Raw genomic sequence first — 15460 nt, forward strand, 5'->3', positions numbered from 1 at the left:
TTCGGAAGCAATCTCAGAGCCCCAATTGGACATCTCTAGTTAACACATGAAGCTTCTGGGAAAGGATCATACCAGATCAAGTTGTTGTCCCAAGAGATAGCATGGGACCCACAAACAACCCAGGTTATTGCCAAGACTGTTGGTTTTTCTTCACAACCTGACTGCAAGTCCCTAATCCTGAAGACAGCACCTATATAATTCATTGAACACAGAAAAGTCAAGCTGATGCCTATCTTAAGCTACACTACAGACTAGGAGGGTACTTGGCATGCTGGCAAAGGAAAAAAAAAAACACAAAACCAGCTACAAACCCTCCAATCTACAGTGGTGACCTGCCTTCAAGATACACTGGTACAATGGTGACACAAAGGCTGTGGGAATACCAATCAATATCTGATCAGACTCAAGGCCACACCATGAAGTGAATATGTCAACCCTGCTTGGGTGGCCAAGAAAGACCCTGAGACTAGATCAACCAGGGACCTAGGAGACAACCAAATACTTCTGTTCTACAAAGGAACATAGCAATAAAATGGCTTCTAACAACATCATGCCATACTGATAGGTCAGTGCCTTGCTCTGCCATCATCAGAGAAGCTTCCTCCTGCAGCAGATGGGAATGGATACAGAGATGTACCCCTAGACAATATGGAGAGAGAGAGAGAGACCTTGGGACACTCGGTCATAAATGGGATGTCTCCATCAAAAGCCTTTCCTTGGAGGCTCAAGGAACTCTGCAGAAGAGCAACTAGGAAGAGAGTAAGAGCCGGTGGGAGTGGAAGACACTAAGGAAACGGGGTCTTCAAGGCACAGCATGATTACCAAACTCATGGACACTCCAAGGTTACAGCATTTCGCACACGACCTGCACAAACCACTCTAAGGCAGATCTCATGCCCAGCAGTAGATGGTCAACACGAAAACCTCAGGCATACTCCGAGGTCCTTTGTCTTACAGTATTGAGTCAGGGCATTTTTCCCATTTGTTTATTTTATAATTATCATTAATTAATTGATGAATTATTTAATTACTTTTACTTTCAGGTCCTTTGCATATATTTGTAGCTTCTTATTATTTGTGTTTTGGAATTCCTTGCATGTGAACGCATATGTCTTTGAGATTATATCTGTTTCTTGTGCTTTTTTATTTTGGCTCCTTTTCTTTGTTTTCCCTTATAGTATATTGGTTTATTTTGTATTATTTTGTCTTATTTTATTTTGTTATTATTTCTTAGATACTTATTTGTTTTCAAAGGAAAGAGAGAAAGTGTGTGGATCTGGATGGAAAAAGGATGGGGAGGAAACTGAGAGGAGGGGATACAGATTTATTGTATGAAAAATACTTTTTAAATAGAGGGGGAAGGGTGAGAGGGAAGATTCTAGCATAATGAACATCATTACAATACCAACACTTCGGAGGTAGAGTCAGAAAAATGTGGAGTATGACGTCAGCTTGGGCTTCATGAGAGCATCTTAAGTAAACAAAACCAGAAACAAAAACAAAACAATGACAACACAAGGCGGAGTTTGCATCTATCTGAGCCATCCCAGTGACCTCAGGGAAGACTTCCCCTCCTTTCTAAGAACACGGCTCACTACTGATTCATTTGGAACATTCGGCTCTTAGCTGTGTACAGACGCTGCTGACATACAAGTAACTCCCACCTCTTCAACCTTCCCTAGGGTGCCATTTGTTCTTCCCTCCAGAGAGGATGGACTCACAGAAAATTGCTTCCCAAACTGGGTACAGCGTTGGGTTTCAAGCCAGTTCACAACTCCCTTACTTGCAGTGTGTGCATATGCTGTCCCAAGTGATGCTGGGTATGCATCCCGGTCATGTGTTTAAGAAAAAAATTAAAAAGAGGATAACTCCCCCCGGAGCATTCAGAAATTCACTTATTGATTAATTCCTACTTTCTAAAGTCTTAAGCAACTTCACATTCTAGACCACTAAGCAGCTGCCTAGCAGGCTATAGTGGTTAAAGAAGTCACCTGTCTCCAAGTCCTGACAGGGTGGTTAGACAGAAGGTTGCATCAAATATCAAAGCAAAGCAGGTATTTTAAGTCCCAAGTAAAGAGCCATCGGTCCACTAAAGGGAATGATTTAAAACAGGAGGATGGGTGAGAGCCTTCTGAAGGAATTTCTACCATGGCTGGGCCACAAATATACAAATTTATTAGGAAAAGCAGGATGACGGTTTCAAAAAGTAGAGGCATAAGTGGTGTGTGTGTGTGTGTGTGTGTGTGTGTGTGTGTGTGTGTGTGTGTGTAAGGAGCCGTAAGCAGATAACTGGCACATGGTACATTTAGGGGAACCATGAGAGTCAGGCAAAAAAAAAAAAGAGGCACTTTTGATGCAACTAAAATTTCTTTGAGTTACAAGGGTATACACTGTAAAAAACATCTTGTTTTTGTTTCAGTTTCTGAGGAGGATAAAGGATTTGGACCCATTTTTGAAGAGCAACCAATCAATACCATTTACCCAGAAGAGTCACTGGAAGGCAAAGTGTCGCTCAACTGCCGGGCACGGGCAAGCCCATTTCCGGTTTACAAGTAATGCATCCCATCTACCACTCTGCTTAGACTGGAGGGGTAGGGCCAAGAGTACAGGTGTCATTTGTGATCTCAGGTCTATAGAGAAATCTTCAAGACAAGTCTATAAGGTCCATGAACATCAATCCAAACACTGGAGTACATACTACTGGAAATGCTATATGATATTTATCTTAAATTTTCTTAAATATATGTAAGAATTTACTTATTCAGTGATGATACATGTAAATTTGATATCATCTAATGCTTCAGAACAAGCAAATGTTATGTAAAAGCATTAAGTAACAACATTTGAAGATAAAATAATTCTGTATTCACTATCCTAGTTAACTCAAATCTTGAGTGACCAATGATTTCTATATTAACTACATTCAAAGTTCACATAGACAGTTCCAGAAAGTGTTACCCTTTTCCGTGATCGTAAATCTCTCTCGCTGACAACACAGAAGTTTCCTGCATTGCTAGGATTGAACCCAGATGCTCGGCAAACACTTGACCACTGACCTGTATTTCCAGCACATGAAAAAATGTGTCTTAAACATATCTACCTTCTGAACAGTGCGAGAGCCCCTTCATATTCCTGGGTTATTTCTTTGTGCTATCATATAAACTTTATAAAGAATAAAAATGGGTTTCTGTGCTACAGAGAGTTTATAAAACTGCGCCAACAATTTAATCTTATTCAAAGACTAAAATTTAACCAAATGCCAGTGAATTTGAATTTCTTTTCTGAAGTGTTTCCATGGGAGAGGAGGGGACCCCACAAATGATTGATGGGAAAATGGGACTTTAGCAGACGATTATCACCTGATTGAATTGAAGGCTGCCAATTGATAATTAATTTTCGATAGTAGGCATTCTTCCTATAAATAGCTTTCTATTATTATAAAAAGCTATTATAGGGAAAAATAATCTCTTTCTCACCACTTAATTCTAATGATGCTCATTCTCTCCTGCCTCTGGCTATAATTACAAAATCACTCCAGAAGTAAAATATGAATTTAGGTGTAAAAATCACAATCCTGACATTATTTTTATGGCTTCAATTTCATGCACGGGGGGACGACATAAATTACAAATAGTACATTTGTTCTAAAAAAAAAATTAACTGCAATGGCCTCTGCACACGGTCACAGACATGGGCTGGCATCGGTGATTGTGGAGGAAATTTATCTACAGAGAATTTCACAAGAAAGGAGGCTAAATACTAAATTTACAGTGGCTTGCCCGTGTAAGCACAGACGCCTGACCAAAGCACAGGTGCAATGATTTCTAAAGATGGTGTGTAAATCTCAAGCCGATTTCAGTGATACAGATTCTGTGATACTGTCCTCGCCAGCAGTCTCCAGACTGGCTGGGAGGCGACCTATCAGCAGGCGCTGGGCTCTGTGTCTCTAGGATCGCAGCACTTGCAGGAGTATGGGTGGGCCTTCTCCACACGGAGGCAGTATGAATGAAATGTAATTTGGCAAACCAACTCCACCCAACAGGTTTTAGTCAAACTAAAACCCCAGGCTGAGCTGGCTGGGCTGTCCGTATATTAATATAGGGAGCTGGGGGAGCCGAGTAGATGCTTAATCCTGACAAAGGCAGCTGCCTCTGACTGTAATATGAAAGCTTACGGGGGAAGAGAAGAGGGGAGACTTGTTTCGTGGTAGAAAGAAGGATTTTCAAATGTAGTGAATTACAGAAGGTACTACACGGCCCCCAGTAACCACTCACGGTATCCTTCACACAGTAGCCTGTTATTTGTAGCAGGTTCTGTGATGATGGGTTATTCGTGGTGGCATCCTGAAACGTAAGAGGCACAACGAGAAACTTTCCTTGCCGCTCACCAGCCTTGACGCACTTTTCCCCAGTCTCCACCTCCAAGGAGCAAGCTCTACAGTCAAAGCATATCTAAAGGCACAGTGGTCCTGGCACATGTTTCTGAAAAGAGACAATGAATTTATCTAGACACATCAAGGCATAGAATTATCTGATACCCTAAAACAACCGCAGCCACAGGAAGTCAAAGCAATTAACACAACTTGGACCCAATAAAGGAGGGGAGAATCCTGGCAATTGAAACCCTGTGCTGTGATCACTCCAAACCACTTCTACATGCCCAGGGCAAGAGTGGCCCTGATGATATCAAACCAAGTGGCTTGAGGTGATCACAGCAAACAAGAACGGGACACTGTGTGTTCTTGTTTTTGAAATTATCTTACTCCATGATAATTATAACTAGGAAATGTTCTAGTGATCTAACTTCCACACACGTTCTGAAGTCATGCATTTTTGCTATTATCCTCACCCGCATCACAACGTATTTGGCATCTGGAAACTAGCCACAGCTGCCCCCTGAACTTCAAGGTCAAGACGTCTGTCTGATGCTTTTCCTGGGACATTGCCTTAAGAGATGGACTCCGGCACAGCATGGCGTATTTGTAAAATGTTTAGTTACAATCACTGTAAGTGAAAATTCTTCTTATATGCCTTCTTCTTTCCAACTCACCCGGAAAAAGCAGAATTCCAATTTTTAATATTTTTCCCTCCCTAGAGTGGTGTCTTTAGCCACGGTATTCTTCATTGACACTGTTACATAGAAAATGTGGAAGAAAATGTTTTCAACAAAAGTTGCCTCTCAGTAATGTGAAAGGGAACCACTGTTGGCACATCTGGAATGAAGAAAATTTGAATTTACCAGTTTATTTATGGCTTGGTTTGAGACCCTAGTAGACTAATTTTAAACTGTGTGATCTCCCTCTAGTGGTAAAGGTGTGTTAATTGCGGACCAGACAGCCTGCCTCCTTTAGTTTCCTTGGAAAACTGCTGATACTTTGTATCTTAATTTTGCCAAAGATATGCTTTGATATTTTATACAATGTATCTAGATGCCCGTGAAACTGCCCAAGCAAAATATGGCTATCAAATATGCTCATGTCTGAATAAAGAAATCAATCTCAGTAATACCTGAAGTCAGTCAGGAATTAAAACTCAACAACACCTTTTTCTTCAGGATACTGCATTTAAGATGGGGAATGTGCCAGGAATTCACACTTACATTTTGGTACCTTAGCTAAATTATTATCCATGTTTCAAAATACTCAGAATCACAGATCATTAAGAAGTACCATCGATTGATGTCTGACCATCTCCCTTCACATGGAGCTGTATGTAAATTACTTCAGAGTGAAGTTAGCCCGATAGTCTCCAGGCTTCATGTGCTTCAGAGTAACGTTCATGTCCTTCTCTCAAGGTGGAGAATGAATAACGGGGACGTTGACCTGACGAACGATCGATACAGCATGGTCGGAGGGAACCTTGTTATCAATAACCCTGACAAACAGAAAGACGCAGGAATATACTACTGCTTGGCGTCCAACAACTACGGGATGGTCAGAAGCACCGAGGCCACCCTGAGCTTTGGGTGTAAGTAACTGTAACCTTTTTAAAGGGTGGATTTGTTTGAAATGAAGTTACACGTGTTTTAATTATTGCTCCAAATCTATATAAATTGTGTGTGAGGGTGTTGACTATGGGATGGTTAACTACACCAGGTGTTCTCTTCCCATAAAATCACTTCTCCTGGAGACATGGTTCAGAATCGAAGGGTTCTGGCCACCTCTACAGAAACACCGTGTTCTGTTGTCAACATCCACGTTGAGTGACTGACAGTTGCTTATAACTCCAGCGCCATAGAATCCGATGCCCTCCTCTGGCTTCCATGGGTAGAAAGCAAACACACACACACACACACACACACACACGCACACATACACACACGCATACATACGCACACACACAAAATATCACATGCATATACATTACACACATGCACACAAACATATACATCCACATAAACACACACACTCACACACATACACACATATACACACACACACACGCACACATACACACACGCATACATACGCACACACACAAAATATCACATGCATATACATTACACACATGCACACAAACATATACATCCACATAAACACACACACTCACACACATACACACACATACACACACACATGCACACATACACACACGCATACATACGCACACACACAAAATATCACATGCATATACATTACACACATGCACACAAACATATACATCCACATAAACACACACACTCACACACATACACACACACGCACACATACACACATGCATACATACGCACACACACAAAATATCATGTGCATATACATTCCGCACATGCACACAAACATATACATCCACATAAACACACACGCTCACACACACACACAATATCACATGTATATACATTACACACATGCACACAAACATCCACATCCACATAAAAACACACACACTTACACATACACAGGAACAAATAATATTAAAAAAAACCCTTGTCTCTGTGAATATGGATCCTCCTGCCTTATCATTCCAACCAAAGTCATGACTCTGTGTGATTTATTAAAGAAGTCGTGGCACCTGTGCGTTTATAGGTGGCAGGTTGTTGTTGGTGAGACAAGTATGGCACTTGGGAAGTTTTCAGTTAAAATATAGTAATTCTGTGTGACCAGCAAGACATATTAGTAAACCATAAAAGTTCAGCAAAAAGAGTAAAACAAGGGAACAGACTACTGACAAGAACATGCCAGAGAAGAAATGTAATGTATAGGAGAACGGGCTTTGGGTGGTAAGTGCAGCATAGGCAAAGGACTATGAGTTCTCCAAAGAAACCAGAACTACGCTCTGAAGAACCCTGAATGGTTCTCTGCAATCTAGCATCAGTGGGGTGATGCCAGTGTTCTCATTGAAGGCCCCATGGAGTGAGAATTAGTTATTGAGAAAGTTATCAAGATATACAGAGAACTGTATGTCGCTCCTCAGTGCCCCAGTCCTGAAAATATCTCTTCAGCATTTACTTTCTCTGGGCTGGGATCAGTTAAACTGTATTTTAGTTAGTCAATCATTTTAAATTTGAATTAAGTCATTTTTCTTACAGGGCCGAATAATGGTAAACATTTAAAAAAATACTTGCTATCATCAAAGTTGAGAGCTTGTTCTACAGGACAGCTCTACATTGAGAGGGGAACTGGATGTGATAATTAATCTCTGGTTTGTGATTTTAGGTCAAGATCTTGCTAGATACGTTACAGGATGAAAACAATGTTTTCACAAGTCATCACCAAGAGGAGTGAGATAAGTCAAGAAACAGTAATATTTAGACTAGTGTAGCTAAGAAAATTGTAGACAAAACACGTGGATCTTTTAAAAATTCAGTATTTCCATTTAAGTATTTTTTCAAAGAAAGGCGTTAGAAACAAAAATATTCTTCTGTCACCGGAATAGAATAGGATCTAGGAAAGTGAGTTTAAGATGGACTAGGGCGTTTGTGTTTCTGCTCTACAACCAGAGCAGAAACTATCAAATGAGCAGGTGAGGCTAGGATTTCAGGTGCCATTAGCCCATCAGGTCCAGGGATGAACCTTTAAGCCTTGCTCTGGAAAAAATATAACCTGGAGAGCACGCAGGATTCCAGAGGTAGGCAGCATGTTAAGGGGAGTAAAACGTAAGTATTCTAGTATGGGTGTGGATCACAAACAATGCAAAAGAGAGTCAGAAATGAACTAGGAACAATATTAGTAAGACAGATGAAGAAATGAAGTACTTCAGAATGAAGAAATCAAGCAAGATGAGAATGTTAAACACAACACACAGAGGAAAATGAGTTTAGAAAAGAAATAAACACAATTTAAAGGATCAGAGATTGATCACCTTTCCATTATCCAACCAGGGTCTTTTCACAGAGTGTCTGAGCAGCCACCGGAAGGGATACCTGTGTATGTTTCCTCGCTTGCTCCGGAAGCTCCCCGGCTTTGCCTGATCTCACTGTATTACTGTAAGATTACACTTAACAAATGTCTCTTTCTCTTGAGCAGAGTGAACATTTCCCTTTTCCCTTTTGAAATCAGATCTTGACCCCTTTCCTCCTGAGGATCGTCCTGAAGTGAAGGTGAAGGAAGGGAAGGGCATGGTGCTTCTCTGCGACCCTCCCTACCACTTCCCAGGTAACTGCAACTGCGGAATGAAATAGTTTGAGTGTTCTAGGAACGTTAATACACTAATAACTACTCAATTCATTTAACAGTCATGGCCAACTCATTCATTTAAATTGACTCATTATTTGCATTTGTTGTGTGAGCTTTCCCTGCGGAGACAAACAACATATACTCGCCACAGAGAGGACATTCGTTGAAGAAAGGATTCCACTGGAGACTAGCTTGCCGAGCCAATGAGTTTCACTGGGATTACTTACAGGAGCATGAAAAGGAGTTATTTTTCATAAACATGGCCAATTTAAGAACAACTACACCACTGGAGAAAATGTCTCTCCTCCAGCAGCCCCTACCTAACTTCCTGTCATATAATGTCAGGGTGGGACCGTATGAACCCTTCCTCCAGAACAGTGACAACGTTCAATCAGACATCATGCAGCTAAACAAGGTCACTGAGAATTGAGCAGTACTGTGGCTAAGTCATACCCAGAAGTCCACATTCACAACAGGATCAGTTTGTCCTCATCACTTGAGGTGGTTGTAAACACTTTCCTACTTGGTCACTTGGCCCTAATCCTAAGGGATTCTAGTCATTTCCGTTTATAGACAGTACATATGTTGGTCTGTGCCCTCATTAAAGGTCCCATCATGTAAGAGAAGTTATGACAGATTCTGCAGAAGCTAGGTTAAACATTCAGAAATATAGCAGTAATGAGGCATGATGCATGGCCAATCAGGTTTTTTAATTTGGTATGTGTAATATACTGTGAACTATAAGCTCTAGAAATGGATGAAGACATGATCAATTATTAATGTCTTTGGAGTTACTGGCCTATGAGAGCAACCGTACACTCCAGAAAAGGAACCAAATTAAAATTCACATGTTAAAATTCCAACTTGGAATACATATACCTTTTCTTTTCTATGGTGACACCAAAGGCTACTGTGCTGTACACCCATAGGACTGTCTTCAGTTGTTATGTTTATCTCCTTACAGTGGAATAAATGTTTTATGCTCTTTCTATATTAAGTGTGATTTAAAGCATTTCCATAGAAAATGAAACACAATGCTCTATTGTAAGTAATTATGTGTGGGATACACTGAATTCATGTGTATTCACAGACATATACACATACGATCACATACAAAATTATATACACATATTACATGTAAGTTCCATGTACGTGCAATTTTATATGCATATATGAAAATGACATCTGTAGCTCTGATAACTTCTAACGTACTGGTAATTTCCTCTGCACTGCAAGAAAGGGGATTAATTAGTAATCATGGGAGGGGCATATTTGTACTGTTGCACCAGCCTTGGTGGGAGAACAAGCTTTTGCTTGAGGAACTGCTGAAACCATGAGGAAATATCTCCCCCCTCTTCCCAGTATTCCCCACGAACAAGGCAATAGCAGCACAGTGACTCCCTTTGCCTGTTTAACGCTGGATGAGCTTGGTGTTTAAGGAAACCTCTTGTGAGCACTTTTGCTCAATAGGCACTGCCCAGTCCACAGGACACACCAGGGAACAGAGGAATAAAAGCTGCCAGCCCTCAGAGATCGTCTGCTGGTACACACATACAATCAATGAGAGGCATGCTTAAGAGACACTGAATGATAGAGAGAGAAGGAAACAGGAAAGGGTTGAGGATAATTTAGATTTTAGAAAGGTCTCTGGTAAGAAGGGGATGTTGACTAAAATGGGAAAGAACTGAAGGAAGTAAGAGTATAAGCATCTGAGAGGGCATTCCAGGGAGGTTAGGGCACAAGATCAGGGGCTGAGGTTAGACCATGGGTGCAAAGCAAGTGAGAGAAGGCAAGATAAAGGTAACAGGGTTTCAGAAGCTGGGCTGTGGAGCACCTTATCAATGCATGCAAGGCACCCATGTGCTTCTACTTCAGTGACATTTATACTCAGAATGTTGAGCAGAAGAACTATATGACACCAATGGTTACTTTTTAAAGGAGGATCAGAACAGTGGTTCTCAACCTGTGAACCGTGACCCCTTTGGAGGGATGTCAAACACCCCTTTCATGGAGTCACATATCAAATATCCAGCATATCAGATATTTATATTACAATTCATAAGCATAGAAAAATTATGAAGTAGCAATGAGTATAATTTTATGATTGGGGGTCACCACAACATGAAGAACTGCATTAGAGGTCGCAGCATTGGGAAGGCTGAGGACCACTGGGATAGAGGAAGGTAGAATTTGACCGAGGGACACAGCATTTAGTGGTCCAAGTAGTAAACAGAAGTCTGAGGTCTCATGAAGTGTATTTTCTATAAAGAGAACATACTAAATTCTGCACTTAATTCAAGGTACATTTTAGGGAAGTTTACATTTATTTTAAAGAAGGCAACAAGAGGACTGTCTAGTTGACTTTACAAGGTCAATCCGCAACTCAAAACCATTCAACTGAGGGAGTCATTTGCTTCTTCAACCTGAGAACACTAAGTTGACATAATACAAGGAAATGTCATGAACAGAATAAAACCTTCAAAGTTCTTCATCTCTATCACCAAGTAATTAGCTCCATGGTACACTCCACCAGCTTACTTGATCCTTCAGTCGATATATCTTCAATCTACGCCATCAGTCTCCCGTCATCCTTGATCCATATAAGTGAATGGTCTATGCTTTGTGACTTACAACTTCATTGAGCTGAGAGTGCAAAGGAATATGCTGTAGGAGTCTGGTTCTATGTGAGTGTTATTTACGGACCCATTTGTGTCTGTCAAGCAGTATTCTGGTAGTGATGCCCTGAGAACGAGTCCTCATTATGTCAACTAAATAATTTCTGCATTTAAAATGAAGGGTAGATTTATTATCCTCCGTGCTGACTTCTTTGAAGATTTTCTTAGGAATTTCACACTTAACAGTGATGTTGAGAATGGTATGTTGGATATATAATCGCAATAGATTATTACTAACGTCAATAAAGCATGCCTAACTAGCATTAACACATCATTACTATTAAGTGCAACTTACTACACTAAATAATTTTAGTTTCTCTCTCTCTTTCTCTCTCTCTCTCTCTCTCTCTCTCTCTCTCTCTCTCTCACACACACACACACACACACACACACACACACACACACACACAGAGGAGAGAGAGAGAGAGAGAGAGAGAGAGAGAGAGAGAGAGATCCAAAAGGCCATATTCCATATGTCATAGTCCATTTCCTCTGAATTGAGTGCTCTGTGGCTTTCCCCGGGGGAAAACTTTTTGACCCAAACTAGGCTCCTCATTTAAAAGTAGTCAAAGGTTCTGGTTCAGTACTAATGTTTCTTCAATTTGATAATACTGTTTAAAAGGGAACCGTCCAACTCAAAGCCTATGTTCAACAAATATCCGAAGAGTGAGGGAGATACAGTGCAAAAGAGCAAATAATTCTTTAAATGTATTACATGGAGGGGCTATGCTTCATAAAAAGATAAATTTGGTTAGATTTAATTCATTAATTGCAACAGATAATTTATACATTTTTGTACATGTGACTTTTGAACATCCAACACTCCTGTAAGCAATATGTAACATCACTTTTTACTCAAGTATTTTTATGATTATAACCATGCAAATTCAGGAATTATCACTCAAAAAATGCAAACTATATCTTTATTAAGAATGAATGGAGAAATATCCCTCCATTTGAAGGGCAGGTAGTATTAACAAGATGACTAATAAAAGACACATGCACATGAATTTAAAATTGAATAAGGAAGCAGTCCCTGGTGAGTTGAATATGATCTGAGTTCATCTCAACAGACTAGCACAGAAACAGGCAGGAGCATTAGAGCCAGGTAAGGAATACACGAGGTGAGAAGGGGACACGCCATTTACTACATCTAAGCAGTGGCCAGAAGCTGAGGAGATTAGACTGGTAATACAAATTGTGTTCTCTGAAGGCTTAATTTTCACAAGATATAAAAACATACAAAGTTTTCAAATCATTGCTCTTGGGAACACTCATTTTTTTTTCAGTGTATCACTAGAAGAAAGCTACATACATTATATAGTGTGCTAAATGACGCAGTTCAAAGTAACACAACAAAATGGTAAACACATTACATTTTTCCATAATAAACTTAAGCTTTATATTGATGGTCCAGACTTTCTTGGGGTAAGGCAGAGACGTCTACATCTATCAATACACAACATTCCTTAATCAGGTGTTGGCATTTAACTCTTGGATGACATACTATTTAATTCAGTCTATCATGCCAGGAGAAAAATCACACTATGTTATATCTAAATTATATTTAAAGATAGTTGCTTTTAGCATCGCTATATAGCCAGGACCATACATAAGAACATTGCATAGTTGAGAGAAATGGTTTGAGGAATGGCTACTACATCTTCAAAATGGCCCAGTCCTGAAGACAGAGAGGCCAGTGTTAGCATTACTAAGCTAAGTCAGTGCACTCCTGAGGAGGCTAAAGCTTGTCAAATAATTTTTAGAGTAATTCTGTCAAAGGTCTCACAAGGCCAAAGGCCATGTCTCTTATTTCGTGGAACATGAAAGATATTCACTTTGTACAAGTTGTATTAGTCAGAGAATACACATTCATTGACCTGGAAAGGCTTTTTTACAGTCTAAGACTTGTATTTATACAAACATCATCAGTATGATTATTTAGATCTCTTAAATGTTCCATAATCATAATTTGTTATACTTTACCCGTCTCTTATGGAAATAGTGCAATAAAAGCAGTAATTGGGATGAAAATTTTCTTTTATATGCTGACACAACCACATTGTTCTGAATGTGCATTACGAGTGTGTCTTTAAAACATTCTATCATTTAAAATTTTTCCTTTATAGAAGGAAATGTACATACTCTCTTGAACTTTCCCCATTTCAGTAACTAATTGTTAAAAAGATCATTGAAAAATGTTTTGATTGTCATTTCAATTGAGAGTAGGATTAATCACTACCAAATAAATAAAATTGGATGCCTTTATCACCCTACTACAAACGTCAACCTACCACAAACATCACCAACCTACCATAAACATGCTTCTGAAGAAGATACTGTTTGCCCCATCCCAAGATGGCATCATCTCAGAACTTCCAGTAACTTGTTAAAGATTTTATGCAAAGTTATCTATAACCCTAAGTCAGGATAAAATATCCAAATAATTCGTTCAAAGCCAGCCTGTCGTCGCACATTAAAATAATCCCATCATGAATAGATAGAAATATCAAGAAAGCTGTCTGCTGAGAATCACCCAGAGTGAGCATCTCATGTTTTCCTTCCCTTTTGAATAAACTTATCCACATACCCCCAAATGTTCCACATAGTCTGTTGTATGAGAAATATGAAAACAAACCGTCATGGCCATCTTGACTGGCATTTTTGACGTTACAGAATGCTGGAGAAAAGTACACAGCTAATCTAAACGCAATCCTGGAGTTTTCTTTGCAATTCTGGAGAGCATCCTATAGCGTGTGCTTTGTTTCACATTTCCTAGTAGGTAGTCTGCACTCTTCTCAGTTTCCCGAGGGTGATTTGTTCTGATATGTTCATCCTTAAAAACAATTGGATGGTATAAGAAGCTTATTGTTCACCATACGTAAAATTATACTTAGGTTGACTTAGAGAGATTTTCAATTATATTCACTTTGGGGATCTATAAATATATATTGGCTATAGTGTTTTTTTCTTGACTGTTGAACAACTACTGGAAAGATGCCCATTGAAGCAAAAATGGAAAATTCTAAGTCAATCAGCTAATTAGGTAGAAATTCCTTCCCCCTGTTTGCTCGCTATATTTATTTAATTTTGTTGTTTTTTTAAAATTTTATTATGTACAATAAGTCTTGATAATGTTCTTCTATATGCAAACTTTACTCAGATTCTCCCCACTCCACTACCTATTCAATTTCATGATCTCCCTCTCCTTCTCCCCCACCCCTCTCCCTCTCCTTCTCTCCCTCCCTCTCCCCTCCCTCTCCCTTTCCCCCTCCTTCTCCCTCCCTCTCCCTCTTCCCCTCTCCTCCCCCTCCTCCCCCCCTCTCTCCCCTCAGTGTGTGTGTGTTTGTCTTTCTCTCATAACAAAACAAAATTCAAAAGCCTGCCAAAAAGAGCATACACATGAGAGAGAGAGAGAGAGAGAGAGAGAGAGAGAGAGAGAGAGAGAGAGAGAGAGAGAGAGAGAGAGGGAAAGAGAACACGAAGTTCATTTTGAGTTTATCAACTACTCCTGGGTATGGAACCCAGCCTGGAGTGTGGTTCATGTACCAAGTGACAATAACTCTCGATTGGAAAAGCTAATTTTGCACTGCCAGCACCATCTAGATTAGGGCTCCAACTTTGCGTCCACGTCCCCTTGTCACTTTGTGGATTTTTTTTCTGGTTTGAGCACACCCAGGTCTTAGGTGTGCAGTAACAATCTCTGTGGGCTCCTGAGTGCATCCGTCTTGCTGTGTCTAGAAGACGCTGTTTACTTGGAGACAGACATCCACCCCCTCTGGCTTTTACTGTTTTCCTGCCTCTTTTTCCTCACAGACTCTTGAGCCTTCAGGGGAGGAGGTTAATAAAGACTCCCGATTTAGGATTGAGTGCTCCAAAGTTCCTCACTGTCGGCACACGTGTCCACTGTGGTTCTTGTTATCATAGATTATCCACTGTGAGAAGAAGCTTCTCGGATGAGGCTTGAGTGAGGGACTGATCTGTGTGTGTAGCAGGAAACCTTTAGGGCAAAACTTATTGCTATGTCCCTTTAGGATACTAAGAGTATGCTTTCTTAGATAGAAAGCTCTATTGCTCAGATGAAGCACCATGGCCACAAAGCAAGTTGGGGAGAAAATGATTTATTTGGCTTCTCCTTCTATGTTACTGTTCATTATTGAAGGAAGTCAGGACA

General features: G+C 40.1%; 2 protein-coding genes across 12 annotated transcripts in view; one reads left to right on the forward strand and one right to left on the reverse strand.

Annotated features, from left to right (window-relative positions):
• Positions 1 to 15460, forward strand: part of Cntn1 (contactin 1) — a 305299-nt gene that overhangs the window by 182732 nt on the left and 107107 nt on the right. For all 10 annotated transcript variants that reach the window (XM_087555468.1, XM_087555466.1, NM_001439871.1 and 7 more), the window contains 3 exon segments: positions 2420 to 2552; positions 5794 to 5966; positions 8495 to 8590. In XM_087555468.1, the coding sequence (XP_087411594.1) occupies positions 2420 to 2552; positions 5794 to 5966; positions 8495 to 8590 (402 nt within the window).
• The window catches only part of LOC134479769 (uncharacterized), a 60347-nt gene that overhangs the window by 3462 nt on the left and 41425 nt on the right, over positions 1 to 15460 (reverse strand). The window contains exon 4 of one of the 2 annotated variants that reach the window (XR_015625890.1): positions 12184 to 14122. The exons of the other annotated variant lie outside the window; for it this stretch is intronic. The gene's annotated coding sequence lies outside the window, so the exon portion shown is untranslated. Of the gene's footprint in view, positions 1 to 12183; positions 14123 to 15460 lie in introns of those variants that run through there. 2 annotated transcript variants of the gene reach the window in all.

The sequence above is a fragment of the Rattus norvegicus genome, chromosome 7 (assembly GCF_021556685.1).
Source record: "Rattus norvegicus strain SHRSP/BbbUtx chromosome 7, alternate assembly SHRSP_T2T, whole genome shotgun sequence".
Taxonomy (NCBI): domain Eukaryota; kingdom Metazoa; phylum Chordata; class Mammalia; order Rodentia; family Muridae; genus Rattus; species Rattus norvegicus.